Here is a 16,508-nt window from a genome sequence, read left to right as displayed (position 1 = left end):
ACTCTGTGTGAGCGTGCATGTGCACACGCCTGTGTGTGTGTCTACGAGCATGTGTGTTTTCTAACGAGTTTAACCAGTGCCAGAGAGTTGATGTACGCCCCACAGGCTGTGGTGTGTGTGTCTGTTTGCTCGTTGGTGTCAGTGTGAGACTGTCCTTACACTGCAGTGTGGGCTAGGACTCCAGGGAGCAGGCGGACCATGACACTACCCCACTATGACCACTTCCACCAATAACCTAAGGAACCATTACTCATGTCCAAAGCCAGAAAGATTCCAGCCCTGGTTACATTTGTAAGCAGCCAGTTGGGTTCTGAAGGAGAGGAGAGGCGCGCTCTCCCATACCGGCACACACATGGGCCTGCCTACAGTCACCGTGGAGTGCAAATACAAGTCATGTATTTGAATATGAAAATGGCTGTGGGTTGTCATATCTGCATATATTTTACTCCTGTTTGCCTCAGTTCCTGGTCTGATCCATCAGACTGTCTATCACAGCATGTACTTTTACATAGTCTGCGCTGCAACATTGTTCTCAGACAAAACACTCACTACCTGCCCAGTCAGAGGGTCCTGTGTGGCTGTCTGTAGAGCGTGGTGTTTGCAACGCCAGGGTTGTGGGTTCCATTCCTATGGGGGACCAGTACAAACATGTATGCACTCACTACTGTAGTGGCTCTGGATAATAGTGTCTGCTAAATGACTCACTACTGTAGTGGCTCTGGATAAGAGTGTCTGCTAAATGACTCACTACTGTTTGTGGCTCTGGATAATAGCGTCTGCTAAATGACTCACTACTGTAGTGGCTCTGGATAAGAGCGTCTGCTAAATGACTCACTACTGTAGTGGCTCTGGATAAGAGCGTCTGCTAAATGACTCACTACTGTAGTGGCTCTGGATAATAGTGTCTGCTAAATGACTCACTACTGTAGTGGCTCTGGATAAGTGTCTGCTAAATGACTCACTACTGTAGTGGCTCTGGATAAGAGTGTCTGCTAAATGACTCACTACTGTTTGTGGCTCTGGATAATAGTGTCTGCTAAATGACTCACTACTGTAGTGGCTCTGGATAATAGCGTCTGCTAAATGACTCACTACTGTTTGTGGCTCTGGATAAGAGCGTCTGCTAAATGACTCACTACGGTTTGTGGCTCTGGATAAGAGCGTCTGCTAAATGACTCACTACTCTTTGTGGCTCTGGATAAGAGTGTCTGCTAAATGACTCACTACTCTTTGTGGCTCTGGATAAGAGCGTCTGCTAAATGACTCACTACTGTAGTGGCTCTGGATAAGAGCGTCTGCTAAATGACTCACTACTGTTTGTGGCTCTGGATAATAGCGTCTGCTAAATGACTCACTACTGTTTGTGGCTCTCGATAAGAGCGTCTGCTAAATGACTCACTACTGTAGTGGCTCTGGATAAGAGTGTCTGCTCAATTGACTCACTACTGTAGTGGCTCTGGATAAGAGTGTCTGCTCAATTGACTCATGTAAATGTTGAAAGCTGTTGAGCTTTGGAGTGGTGGCGGAGGTGGCACTACACACGTCTGATGGTCAACCGTGTCACTTCATATACACATGTCCCATTTGTTTTTCCAGATGAGGAGAAGCAGCTTGTAGAGGAGGTGTTTAACAACGCTGTAGACTGTCTGTCTGACGATGACAAGAAGCTGCCTCAGGTGGGTCGGTTGATTTGAATATCATTAAATATACACACACACACTGAAAAAAGCCTGATTTGCTTGTTTGCAATACATGCTGTTCTCACTTAGATCAGTGATTTTGTTAGCCTTCTGGCGCCTTGTAAGCCATTTAAAACTTTCCCCCATTTCCTTCAGCGACCAATTCATGCACGCCACACAGCCATTTCATGCACGCCACACAGCCATTTCATGCACGCCACACAGCCATTTCATGCACGCCACACAGCCATTTCATGCACGCCACACAGCCATTTCATGCACGCCACACAGCCATTTCATGCACGCCACACAGCCATTTCATGCACGCCACACAGCCATTTCATGCACGCCACACAATGTCAACAGAGGAAGAAGAAATGTCTCCTGTCATGTTGAACTCTAATAAAGTCTGTGTGAATTGGGTCTCCTTGATGTGTGGTCATCCGTGACTATTAGAACTCTAACACACGAGCCACAGCAAAGAGCAAGGTGAAGAGCTTGTTCTGAAATGGTTCAGCTTGGTGACATGCAGAGATATTTTGAGGTTCTGAAAGTGCATTCTTTATAAGAGGGAGCCTGTAAAAGTTTCCACCACTCTCTGTGGTTCGCGCTAGTGGTTTTGATTACAAACACACACAATGTTTCCTTATTTCTCTATCCCTTTATACCGTTAGTTCAGGATTCGTTCTCCTGTGGTTGTTTCTGATTGTAGTTTTAGCAGGCAGCCTAGCGATTAAGCAATTGGGACAGTAACCGAAAGGTTGCTGGTTCGAATCCTTGAGCCGACTAAGTTAACCTGTCGACGTAATCCCTTGAGCAAGGCACTTCACCCTAATTGTCCCTGTAAGTCGCTCTGAATAAGAGCATCTGCTGAGTGACAAATGTAAAATTGTACTGAGCGGTGGTCGTTGGTTTATAGTGTAGTAGAGCTGTCAGAAGGCTGCTGCATTTTGAAGGCTGGCTCAGAGGGTCTGTTAAAGGTCACAACCATGTGTGGCTCTGCTAGGGTCAGAGGAGGACAGAGGATTTCTATTCTTCACATGGATGGTTGGCTTAAGCTAAAAAATAAAATAATGTACATTTTGATCTGACATCGTTGTATGGATTCACTGATTTCTAGATTGTACTGTCTTTGACATATGTTAGTGTGTCTTTAACAAGAAACGTGTTATATTAATCAAATGACTGATTATTATTGCTTTGTTTCCAGGTAGAGAATGTTCTACCACTACTGAAGAGAGGTATAGGGATTCACCACGGTGGACTGCTCCCCATCCTGAAGGAAACCATTGAGATCCTCTTCTCTGAGGGGCTAATTAAGGTAGGCCTTGCCGGTCTGGAACTTACCTGGATCTCACTTTAAATTATACAGAACGTTGTCATTCACTAGAAACCTTTTCACGCTATCACTCCCACCCCAAACATACTGTGCTGGCTTTGATATTGTCCTTTCCAGCACGGTTCCAGCAACTATTATGGATGCAACCAGACTAGCACAGTACACCTCGGCTAGTCTCAGCTCAATAGGGTGAAAAAGCTATAGCCATTCCTGTGTGTTTTAAATTGGCGTGAGTTTGCTAAATGTGATGTTATTGATCCTCTCTCCTCAGGCGTTGTTTGCCACAGAGACCTTTGCCATGGGCATCAACATGCCTGCCCGCACCGTCCTGTTCACCAGCGCACGCAAGTTTGACGGCAAAGACTTCCGCTGGGTAACACACCTTTTAATAAGCCTGGCTCCCGCTGGGTAACACCTTTTAATGAGCCTGGCTCCCGCTGGGTAACACCTTTTAATAAGCCAGGCTCCCGCTGGGTAACACCTTTTAATGAGCCAGGCTTCCGCTGGGTAACACCTTTTAATGAGCCAGGCTTCCGCTGGGTAACACCTTTTAATGAGCCTGGCTCCCGCTGGGTAACACCTTTTAATGAGCCTGGCTCCCGCTGGGTAACACCTTTTAATGAGCCTGGCTCCCGCTGGGTAACACCTTTTAATGAGCCTGGCTCCCGCTGGGTAACACCTTTTAATGAGCCTGGCTCCCGCTGGGTAACACCTTTTAATGAGCCTGGCTCCCGCTGGGTAACACCTTTTAATGAGCCTGGCTCCCGCTGGGTAACACCTTTTAATGAGCCTGGCTCCCGCTGGGTAACACTCGTTTTGATGAGCCTGGCTCCCGCTGGGTAACACTCGTTTTGATGAGCCTGGCTCCCGCTGGGTAACACTCGGTTTGATGAGCCTGGCTCCCGCTGGGTAACACTCGGTTTGATGAGCCTGGCTCCCGCTGGGTAACACTCGGTTTGATGAGCCTGGCTCCCGCTGGGTAACACCCGGTTTGATGAGCCTGGCTCCCGCTGGGTAACACTCGTTTTGATGAGCCTGGCTCCCACAGGTTGGTAAAGACAGGGTCACTCCATTATGTCAGTGACTGACTGTGTCCTCATGGGGACATTTTTCTTCATTGTAAGTTTCATCACTCCCTGGAATGATTAATAGCCTTAATTAGGTTAAACTCAATACCCACGTGTCTGTGTAATTCCTGCTATGTTGCAACCAGACTGACAGATGAGCCCAGGGTTAACTTCATGTAGTGCAGCGCTCTTCTCTCTGTCTAACAGGTCATATTGAGGGTTCATCATTTCCGGTGTGTGTGCATTGACGCCTTTATAAGGCCACAGAGGGAGCACAGAGGGAGCTTGTAGTCTCTGGCGTAAGATAAACAGCCACGTATTGTTTATGCGAGGAGCTGGGGGCCACGGGGCCGGCCGTGAATCAAGCTGTTGGGAATGAAAGGGCCAGATCATTACACCCCTGGCTCGGAGAGGGATAGGGGGGAGAGAGGGAGAAAGGATGAGGAGAGAAGGAAAGGGAAGCGGCTGTCCAAGAGGCTTGCGAAGAACATCTGGTGTGGTTAAACTGGTGCCAGAACACCACGCATGCAGTCAAGGCTTCCCTTCTCCTCTCCCCCATCTCTCCTTCCCTCCCTCAGTAACAAAGCAGAGAGAAGAAATCCAGGGCCTCTTCGTGGGGTGACTGCTCCCTCTTATCTCGCACCATATGCTCGTCTTTCTCCATCCCTCCTTCCTTCCCTTCCCCCTCTCAGAGATTTATGAGGAGAGGACCGTCCAGAGCCAGTCTTATAATCAGGACCTTATGATGTAGAGCACCAAAAATGCCCAAGAGATTATGATTGAATCTGCATGACGAAGGTATCAACAGAGTTGTTCGGGATAGTTTCTTGGCAGAGAATGTTTATACAGTTAGAGATGAAAGAAAATCTGTTGATTAGCCTAATCAGGGCAATGTGTGTCATGCAGTGTTGGTAAAGCAGAGGGTTTTAAAGCCAAGGGGCAAATCAAGGCGTTCCAGCTCTCCTCCATGTTAATGTTCTGAAGAGGTGTTGCAACGCCAGGGTAAAGTTTCAAGTTTTACTACTCGCATGTATGGGATACACCGTCCAACGAAAGGCTTACTTGCAGGCTCCTCCTCGACAATGCAACAGCAAAAATAAAAGTTAAGAATACGATCATAAAGTAAATGGCTCAGTAGAATATAATCAACATTTTAGCATAAGTATCAAATCAAGTTTTATTAGTCACATGCGTGCCGAATACAACAGGTGTGGACTTTACAGTGAAATGCTTACTTACGAGCCCCTAACCAACAATGCAGTTAAAAAAATAATAAGAAATGAATGTAACAAGTAGAGGTCGACCAATTATGATTTTTCAAAGCCGATACCGGTTATTGGAGGACCAAAAAAAGCCGATACCGATTAATCTGCCGATTTTGTTTATTTTATTTAAAAAAATGTTAAATCAAATTTATTTGTAATAATGACAATTACAACAATACTGAATGAACACTTATTTTAACTTAATATAGTACATCAATAAAATCAATTTAGCCTCAAATAAATAATGAAACGTTCAATTTGTTTTAAATAATGCAAAAACAAAGTGTTGGAGAAGAAAGTAAAAGTGCCATGTAAGAAAGCTAACGTTTAAGTGCCTTGCTCAGAACATGGGAACATATGAAAGCTGGTGGTTCCTTTTAACATGAGTCTTCAATATTCCCAGGTAAGAAGTTTTAGGTTGTAGGAATTATAGGACTATTTCTCTCTATACGATTTGTATTTCATATACCTTTTGGCTATTGGATGTTCTTATAGGCACTTTAGTATTGCCAGTGTAACAGTATAGCTTCCGTCCCTCTCCTCGCTCCTACCTGGGCTCGAACCAGGAACACATCGACAACAGCCACCCTTGAAGCATCGTTACCCATGCAGAGCAAGGGGAACAACCACTCCCAAGTCTCAGAGCGAGTGACGTTTGAAACGCTATTAGCGCGCGCACCCGCTAACTAGCTAGCCATTTCACATCGGTTACACCAGCCTAATCTTGGGAGTTGACAGGCTTGAAGTCATAAACAGTGCAATGCATTGCGAAGAGCTGCTGGCAAAACGCACGAAAGTGCTGTATGAATGAATGCTTACGAGCCTGCTGGTGCCTACCACCGCTCAGTCAGACTGCTCTATCAAATCATAGACTTAATTATAATATAATAAACACACAGAAATACGAGCCTTAGGTCATTAATATGGTCGAATTCGTAAACTATCATCTCAAACAAAACGTTTTTTTTTCTTTCAGTGAAATACGGAACCGTTCCCTATTTTATCTAACGGGTAGCATCCCTAAGTCTAAATATTCCTGTTACATTGCACAACCTTCAATGGTATGTCATAATTACGTAAAATTCTGGCAAATTAGTTCGCAACGAGCCAGGCAATGAACGCAAGAGCAGTGACACAATTTCATGTTAGCAGGCAATATTAACTAAATATCAAATCAAATGTATTTGTCACATACACATGGTTAGCAGGTGTTAATGCAAGTGTAGCGAAATGCTTGTGCTTCTAGTTCCGACCATGCAGTAATATCTAACAAGTAATCTACTAATTCCACAACCACTACCTTGTACACACAAGTGTAAAGGAATGAATACGAATATGTACATAAAAATATATAAATGAGTGATGGCCGAACGGCATAGGCAAGAAATAATAGATGGTATGGAGTACAGTATATACATATGAGATGAGTATTGTAGGGTATGAAAACATATAAAGCAGCATTGTTTAAGGTGGCTAGTGATACATTACATCAGGATGGCAAGATGCAGTAGATGGTATAGAGTACAGTATATACATATGAGATGAGTAATGTAGGTTATGAAAACATTATATAAAGTGGCATTGTTTAAAGTATGCAGGTTTAAAAATATATACTTGTGTATTGATTTTAAAGAAAGGCATTGATGTTTATGGTTAGGTACATTGGTGCAACGAAAGTGCTTTTTTCGCAAATGTTAAATCATCACCCGTTTGTCGAAGTAGGCTGTCATTTGATGAGAAATTAACAGGCACCGCATCGATTATATGCAACGCGGGACACGTTAGATAAACTATTAATATCATCAGCCATGTGTAGTTAACTAGTGATTATGTTAAGATTGATAGTTTTTTATAACATAAGTTTAATGCTAGCTAGCAACTTACCTTGGCTTCTTGCTGCCCTCGCGTAACAGGTTTAACAAGCCATGCAGGCTTCTCGTGGAGTGCAATGTAAGGCAGGTGGTTAGAGCGTTGGACTAGTAACCAGAAGGTTGCAAAAACGAATCCCCGAATCCCCCTGAACAAGGCAGTTAACCCCCGTTCCTAGGCCGTCATTGAAAATAAGAATGTGTTCTTAATCTGACTTGCCTAGTTAAATAAAGGTGTAAACATTTTTTAATAATAATAAATAAAATCAGCAAATCGGTGGCCAAAAATACCGATTGTTATATGAACTTGAAATCGGCCCTAATTAATCGGTCGACCTCTAGTAACAAGTAATTAAAGAGCAGACGGAAAATAACAATAGCGAGAGTATATACAGGGGGTACCGGTACAGAGTCCATGTGCGGGGGCACCGGTTAGTTGAGGTAATATGTACATGTAGGTGGAGTTATTAAAGTGACTATGCATAGATGATAAGAGAGTAGCAGCGGTGTAAAAGGGGGGATGCAAATAATCTGGGTAGACATTTGATTAGACATTGAGGAGTCTTATGGCTTGGGGGTAGAAGCTGTTTAGAAGCCTTTTGGACCTAGACTTGGCACTCCGGTACCGCTTGCTGTGCGGTAGCAGAGAGAACAGTCTATGACTAGGGTGGCTGGAGTCTTTGACAATTTTTAGGGCCTTCCTCTGACACTGCCTGGTATAGAGGTCCTGGATGACAGAAAGCTTGGCCCTAGTGATGTACTGGGCCATTCGCACTACCCTCTGTAGTGCCTTGCGGTTGGAGGCCGAGCAGTTGCCATACCAGGCAGTGATGCAACCAGTCAGGATGCTCGCGATGGTGCAGCTGTAGAACCTTTTGAGGATCTGAAGACCCATGCCAAATCTTTTCAGTCTCCTGAGGGGGAATAGGTTTTGTCGTGCCCTCTTCACAACTGTCTTGGTGTGCTTGGACCATGTTAGTTTGTTGGTGATGTGGACACCAAGGAACTTGAAGCTCTGGTCCTGCTCCACTACAGCCCCGTCGATGAGAAGTGGGCTCGCTCTGTCCTCTTTTTCCTGTAGTCCACAATCATCTCCTTTGTCTTGATCACATTGAGGGAGAGGTTGTTGTCCTGGCACCACACAGCCAGGTCTCTGACCACCACCCTATAGGCTCTCGTTGTTGTTGGTGATCAGGCCTAACACTTGTGTCATCGGCAAACTTAATGATGGTGTTGGAGTCATGCTTGGCTGAGCATTTATGAGTGAACAAGGACTGCAAGAGGGGACTGAGCACGCACCCCTGAGGGGCCCCTCTGTTTAGGATCAGCGTGGCGGATGTGTTGTTACCGACCCTTACCACCTGGGGGCAGCCCGTCAGGAAGTGCTGGATCTAGTTGCAGAGGGAGGTGTTTAGTCCCAGGGACCTTAGCTTATTGATGCGCTTTGAGGGCACTATGGCGTTGAACGCTGAGCTGTGGTCAATGAATAGCATTCTCACATAGGTGTTCCTTTTGTCCAGGTGGGAAAGGGCAGTGTGGGGTACAATAGAGATTGCATCATCTGTGGATCTGTTGGTGCGGTATGCAAATTGGAGTGGGTCTAGGGCTTCTGAGATAATGGTGTTGATGTGAGCCATGACCAGCCTTTCAAAGCACTTCATGGCTACAGACGTGAGTGCTATGGGTTGGTAGTCATTTAGGCAGGTTACCTTCGTGTTCTTGGACACAAGGACTATGGTGGTCGAACAGGGAGAGGTTGAAAATGTCAGGGAAGACACTTGCCAGTTGGTCAGCGCATGCTCGCAGCACACGTCCTGGTAATCCGGCTGGCCCTGCGGCCTTGTGAATGTTGACCTGTTTAAAGGTCTTACATCAGCTGCGTGTGTGGTTTTTGTGACATATATGCTTGCTTTGAAAATGGCTGTGTGATTATTTTTGGCAGGGTACTCTCCTGACATAATCTAATGTTTTGCTTTCGCTGTAAAGCCTTTTTGAAATCGGACAACGTGGTTGGATTAACGAGAGTCTTATCTTTCAAATGGTGTAAAATAGTCATGTGTTTGAGAAATTGAAGTTATAGCATTTTTGAGGTATTTGTATTTCGCGCCACGCGATTCCACTGGCTGTTGACTAGGGTGGGACGTTAACCACTGGCCCAGAGAGGTTAAAGGTCTTACATCGGCTGCGGAGAGCGTGATCACACAGTCTTCTGGAACAGCTGGTGCATGTCATGCATGTTTCAGTGTTATTTGCCTCGAAGCGAGCATAGAAGTAGTTTAGCTCGTCTGGTAGGCTCGTGTCATTGGGCAGCTCTCGGCTGTGCTTCCCTTTGTAGTCTGTAATGGTTTGCAAGCCCTGCCACATCCGATGAGCGTCAGAGCCGGTGTAGTACGATTCGATCTTAGTCCTGTATTGATGCTTTCCATATTTGATGGTTCGTCAGAGGGCGTAGCGGGATTTCTTATAATCTTCCGGGTTAGAGTCCCGCTCTTTGAAAGCAGCAGCTCTAGCCTTTAGCTCAGTGTGATGTTGCCAGTAATTCATGGCTTCTGGTTGGCGTATGTATGTACGGTCACTGTGGGGACGACGTCATCGATGTACTTATTGACGAAGCCAATGACTGATGTGGTGTACTTCTCAATTCCATCGGCGGAATCCCGGAACATATTCCAGTCTGTGCTAGCAAAACAGTCCTGTAGCTTAGCATCTGCTTCATCTGACCACTTTTTATTGATTGAGTCACTGGTGCTTCCTGCTTTAATTTTTGCTTGTAAGCAGGAATTAGGAGGATAGAATTATGGTCATATTTGCCAAATGGAGGGTGAGGGAGAGCTTTGTATACCTGGCCTTCCCTGTAGCTCAGTTGGTAGAGCATGGTGTTTGCAACACCAGGGTTGTGGGTTCGATTCCCACGGGGGGCCAGCACAGAAAAAAAAAAAAAATGTATGAAATGTATGCATTCACTACTGTAAGTCGCTCTGGATAAGAGCGTCTGCTAAATGACTAAAATGTAAATGTATACGTCTCTGTGTGTGGAGTAAAGGTGGTCTAGGGTTTTTTTATTTTTTTTGTAATTTTTTTTTTCCTCTCTGGTTGCACATTTAACATGCTAATAGAAATTTGGTATGACAGATTTCATGTTCCCTGCATTCAAGTCCCCGGTTACTAGGAGTGCCGTCTCTGGGTGAACGTTTTGCTAGTTGCTTATGGCAGAATACAGCTCATTCAGTGCGGTCCTTGTGCCAGCATCAGTCTGTCCGCCGCGCCTTGTCTTACCAGACTCCGCTGTTCTATCTTGCTGATACAGTGTATAACAAGCCAGCTGTATGTTGATAATGTCGTCGTTCAGCCACGACTCAGTGAAGCATAAGATATTACAGTTTTGAATGTCCCGTTGGTAGTTTAATCTTTCGCGTAGGTCATCGATTTTATTTTCCAAAGATTGCACGTCTGCTAGCAGAATGGAAGGAAGTGGGGCTTTATTCGATCGCGTACGAGTTCTCAGAAGGCAGCCCTCCTTCTGGCCCATTTTTCTCTGCCTTCTCTTCATACAAATGACGGTGATCTGGGCCTGTTCCCAGGAAAGCAGTATATCATACACGTCAGACTCGTCGCAGTTGTTAAAGGGAAAAAAGCATTCTGCCAGTTTGTGGTGTGTCATCGCAGTTCTGATTTCCTCAAGTTCTTTTCGGTCATATGAGACGTTAGCAGCAACATTATGTACAAAATAAGTAAAAAATTATAATTTACAAACAGCGCAAAGAAACAAAGAAAAAACACAATTGGTTAGGAATACGTAAAACGTCAGCCTTGTTCTCCGGCGCCATCTTTATAATACAAGAATTTCAATTTATAATTACAAGAATTTCAATTTAGAATATTTACACATGTTTGGGGGATTGGCGGAAAGTACTGTAAATGTTGCATAAAAAAAAACAATCTACCTTCAGGAGCATACCCCCTGACTGTTCTAACTCGCATTTGGTTCATAAAAAAGCATTTGAACATGTACATGTAGACCTCTAAAAGAATCCTTCCCATGACATTCTGTACACATTGGTTCGAATGACTAGAAACTTCTAACCCCCCCTTAAAAGATTTAGATGCACTATTGTAAAGTGGTTGTTCCACTGGATATTATAAGGTGAATGCACCAATTTGTAAGTCGCTCTGGATAAGAGCGTCTGCTAAATGACTTAAATGTAAATGTAGAAACTAAAACGGTTTGCCTTGTTTCATTGGTCCTACACGTTTATTCTGCTCTACATTACATCTCTGTGTGAATGTTGACGTGCTGTGTGTGTGTGTGACAGATGTGTGACCATATTAATGAGTTGTGCGCCTCTCTCTCCGTTAGATCACGTCTGGCGAGTACATCCAGATGTCTGGCCGAGCTGGCAGGAGAGGGATGGACGAGAGAGGTATTGTCATCTTCATGGTTGATGAGAAGATGAGCCCTGCAGTGGGGAAACAGCTGCTCAAGGTACTACTGACTCCACAGACTGCACACTGGGGCTTTAAATAACAGCCGTGTGTCTGTGGAACATATTCTTACAGATGAATGATTAATCATCATAGTTTATCTCCATGTGTATACTTTGTCAATACACACACGAACCACTGGGATGCCTAAAGTGTTGGCATTGATATCTTCTTTAGACGTTATACAGTGTACATACTCAGACACGTGTTATGAGTCCCTGTAGACTTTGGCCAGTTGTAAAACCCGTTCAGCACCAGACCAGTATCTCTTGTAACGTTGCAATAATCCTAACCCCTGTTGGGATGATGTCACAATGGTTCTCGTGCCAACACAGCTCCCCAAGTGTTCTCAAAACGACTCAATCTCTCCCCTCCACACGCTGTCCAAGTGACATACAGACTCTGTGAATGATTGCAATGAGGGGGTTGGAGAGATTAAGGGATTTACAATCACAACCTGAGCCAAGACCCTCATATCCTCCTGAGCTGCAGTGGGAGAGTGAGTCAGTCGTTTTGGGCTTGTCTACTGGGTCATAGAGCTCCTTCCCGGCCCTCGGGTCGTTTACAAACACGCTCCACAGCCGAACACACACAGGCATGTGCAGAAAAACACTTCTCTGAACCGTTAGCAACTTCCTGACCCACGGGTCATTTACAAACTCACTCAGCTGTTGCCAAACACTTCTCCTAAACTCTAGTGAGCCATGATATCATCAGGTACCTAAGGACTCTTGTTATGATTTAACTGACTTACACGCTCAAACCTCAACCCCCTTCCTGATCCATTTTTGGAGTTCTGTAGAAGTTCTGCATAGGGAGTCAGGATATGACCAGGGACGACTGGAGCCTTGGTTTGATTAACATGCTTGCAGGCCTCAAACTCCAAACCTTAAACCTCTTTCTCTCCATTTAGGGGTCCTATAGTGTTAAAGTTGTCTCTGGGAAAACAGTCAGTCCTGCATGTCTCTACTCTGGTACCTTGGGTTGTTGGTCCTGGGTTGAGGTCCATTTAGGCTTGCACAACTGGGTCTTTAATGGGCCAATGGGCAGTTTAACACATGACAGATTAATGGCAGGGAGTGAATGTCTCATTTTAAATTATCTGGCCCCGCTGGAGATCTCATTTCTCTTCTGACTATTCTGTTGTAATCGCTCACTGAGACTTTCGATTGCGCAAGAAAGTATCTGCGAAACTCAAACTGCCCTTGGCTTCGTTGACGAGTGGTCTCAAAACAGTTGAAACGATAAAAGTGCATTCTCCGCCACTGTTTCGGTAAAAAGCTGATGGATGGGCCTGGAGAAATGTAACCACTCATAAGTTCATAGCGCTATGGATGTGTTTTTCAGGCTATATATGGTTTGTTTATATTTACATTGTTTACTAACATTGGAGTAAAACAAGCTTATATTTTGGGTTCTGATGGAGTGTGGCAGCTCATGAGGCATTTAGCTGTTCTTCAAGAATCATTCATTTAGAAGTCAGGAAATGGATGTAGCAACTGTTGATTGCCCCTTTAAGTCCCTCACCAACAGCTGGTATTGATTTCAATGGGAGGGTCAAACTCCATGTTGGTGTTTCATTCCCTCACCACAGGAGTTGTCAGAGTAAGACGTGATGACAATGTTTAACCGATTCAAGATCTGTTCAGTTTAAACTGTACCATGAGTTGCTCAGCTCTCCTTATGACATGCATTGATTCGGGGTTGTAGTCAAACCCTTCATTTCAATTCAGTCAGTTGATCTGAAATTCCGATGTTCCTCATTGAACAGCATGACTTGGTCTTCTGTACCATATGTTCACTGAGTTACTCATCTTTCCTTATGACAGTATGTCTACTGAATGACCATATTCTTAGGACTGGGTGATATGGCCTAGAAATCATATAAGATTATTTTCAAACTTACGGGTGATTCACAATATACACTGCATTCGGAAAGAATTCACACCCCTTGACTTTTTCCACATTTTGTTACGTTACAGCCTTCTAAAATAGTTTTATCTCATCAATCTATACACAATAGCCTATATATTGACAAAGCAAAAATGGTTTCGTACATTTTTGCAAATGTATAAGAAAAACATGTACCGAAAAATAACATTTCTTCTGTATTCAGACCCTTTACTCAGTACTTTGTTGAAGCACCTTTGGCAGCGATTACAGCCTTGAGTCTTCTTGGGTATGACGCTTCAAGCTTGGCACACCTGTATTTGGGGATTTTCTCCCATTCTTCTCTGCAGATCCTCAAGCTCTGTCAGGTTGGATGGGGAGTCGTCTCTGCACAGCTATTTTCAGCTCTCTCCAGAGATGTTCGATCGGATTCAAGTCTGGGCTCTGGCTGGGCCTCTCAAGGACATTCAGAGACTTGTTCCAAAGCCACTCCTGTGTTGTCTTCGCTGTGTGCTTAGGGTCATGTGTGCTCTGGAGCAGGTTTTCATCAAGGATCTCTCAGTACTTTTCTGTGCATCTTTCCCTTGATCCTGACTTGTTTCCCAAACCTTGCCGCTGAAAAACAATCCCAAAGCATGATGCTGCCACCACCATGCTTCAATGTAGGGATGGTGCCAGGTTTCCTCCAGAGAGTCCTTTAGGTGCCTTTTGGCAAACTCCAAGCAGGCTGTCATGTGCCTTTTTACTGAGGAGTGGCTTCTGTGTGGCCACTCCACCATAAAGGCCTGATTGGTGGAGTGCTGCAGAGATGGTTGTCCTTCTGGAAGGTTCTCCCAGCTCCACAGAGGAGCCCTGTCAGTGACATTGGGTTCTTGGTCCCCTCCCTGACCAAGGCCCTTCTCCCCCGATTGCTCAGTTAGGCGGGGCCGCCAGCTTTAAGTCTGGGTGGTTCCAAACTTCTTCCATTTGCGAATGATGGAGGCCACTGTGTTCTTGTGGACCTTCAATGCTGCAGACATTTTTTTGTTACCCTTCCCCAGATCGGTGCCTTGACACAATCCTGTCTCGAACCTCTACGGACAATTCCTTCGACATCATGGCTGGGTTTTTGCTCTCACATGCACTGTCAACTGTGGGACCTTTTTATATAAACAGGTGTGTGCCATTCATTTACATTTACATTTAAGTCATTTAGCAGACGCTCTTATCCAGAGCGACTTACAAATTGGTGCATTCACCTTATGATATCCAGTGGAACAACCACTTTACAATAGTGCATCTAAATCTTTTAAGGGGGGGGGTTAGAAGGATTATTTTATCCTATCCTAGGTATTCCTTAAAGAGGTGGGGTTTCAGGTGTCTCTGGAAGGTGGTGATTGACTCCGCTGTCCTGGCGTCGTGAGGGAGCTTGTTCCACCATTGGGGTGCCAGAGCAGCGAACAGTTTTGACTGGGCTGAGCGGGAACTGTGCTTCCTCAGAGGTAGGGGGGCCAGCAGGCCAGAGGTGGATGAACGCAGTGCCCTTGTTTGGGTGTAGGGCCTGATCAGAGCCGGAAGGTATGGAGGTGCCGTTCCCTTCACAGCTCCGTAGGCAATCACCATGGTCTTGTAGCGGATGCGAGCTTCAACTGGAAGCCAGTGGAGAGAGCGGAGGAGCGGGGTGACGTGAGAGAACTTGGGAAGGTTGAACACCAGACGGGCTGCGGCGTTCTGGATGAGTTGTAGGGGTTTAATGGCACAGACAGGGAGCCCAGCCAACAGCGAGTTGCAGTAATCTAGACGGGAGATGACAAGTGCCTGGATTAGGACCTGCGCCGCTTCCTGTGTGAGGCAGGGTCGTACTCTGCGAATGTTGTAGAGCATGAACCTACAGGATCGGGTCACCGCCTTGATGTTAGTGGAGAACGACAGGGTGTTGTCCAGGATCACGCCAAGGTTCTTAGCACTCTGGGAGGAGGACACAAGGGAGTTGTCAACCGTGATGGCGAGATCATGGAACGGGCAGTCCTTCCCCGGGAGGAAGAGCAGCTCCGTCTTGCCGAGGTTCAGCTTGAGGTGGTGATCCGTCATCCACACTGATATGTCTGACAGACATGCAGAGATGCGATTCGCCGCCTGGTTATCAGAAGGGGGAAAGGAGAAGATTAATTGTGTGTCGTCTGCATAGCAATGATAGGAGAGACCATGTGAGGATATGACAGAGCCAAGTGACTTGGTGTATAGCGAGAATAGGAGAGGGCCTAGAACAGAGCCCTGGGGGACACCAGTGGTGAGAGCACGTGGTGCGGAGACAGATTCTCGCCACGCCACCTGGTAGGAGCGACCTGTCAGGTAGGACGCAATCCAAGCGTGGGCCGCGCCGGAGATGCCCAACTCGGAGAGGGTGGAGAGGAGGATCTGATGGTTCACAGTATCAAAGGCAGCAGATAGGTCTAGAAGGATGAGAGCAGAGTAGAGAGTGTTAGCTTTAGCAGTGCGGAGAGCCTCCGTGACACAGAGAAGAGCAGTCTCAGTTGAATGCCCAGTCTTGAAACCTGACTGATTAGGATCAAGAAGGTCATTCTGAGAAAGATAGCAGGAGAGCTGGCCAAGGACGGCACGTTCAAGAGTTTTGGAGAGAAAAGAAAGAAGGGATACTGGTCTGTAGTTGTTGACATTGGAGGGATCGAGTGTAGGTTTTTTCAGAAGGGGTGCAACTCTCGCTCTCTTGAAGACGGAAGGGACGTAGCCAGTGGTCAAGGATGAGTAGATGAGCGAGGTGAGGAAGGGGAGAAGGTCTCCGGAAATGGTCTGGAGAAGAGAGGAGGGGATAGGGTCAAGTGGGCAGGTTGTTGGGCGGCCGGCCGTCACAAGACGCGAGATTTCATCTGGAGAGAGAGGGGAGAAAGAGGTCAAAGCACAGGGTAGGGCAGTGTGAG

General features: G+C 45.7%; 1 protein-coding gene across 1 annotated transcript in view; it reads left to right on the top strand.

The window, feature by feature from the left end:
* Nucleotides 1-16,508, top strand: part of LOC106568406 (exosome RNA helicase MTR4) — a 74,931-nt gene that overhangs the window by 18,163 nt on the left and 40,260 nt on the right. Inside the window, exons 11-14 of the mRNA XM_014138719.1 lie at nt 1,597-1,676; nt 2,890-3,000; nt 3,290-3,391; nt 11,576-11,701. Coding sequence (XP_013994194.1) covers nt 1,597-1,676; nt 2,890-3,000; nt 3,290-3,391; nt 11,576-11,701 — 419 coding nt within the window. The remainder of the gene's footprint in view (nt 1-1,596; nt 1,677-2,889; nt 3,001-3,289; nt 3,392-11,575; nt 11,702-16,508) is intronic.

The sequence above is a fragment of the Salmo salar genome, chromosome ssa13, assembly GCF_905237065.1.
Source record: "Salmo salar chromosome ssa13, Ssal_v3.1, whole genome shotgun sequence".
NCBI lineage: Eukaryota > Metazoa > Chordata > Actinopteri > Salmoniformes > Salmonidae > Salmo > Salmo salar.
Note: the sequence above shows the minus strand (reverse complement) of the source record. Positions and strands in the feature narration are given on the sequence as shown.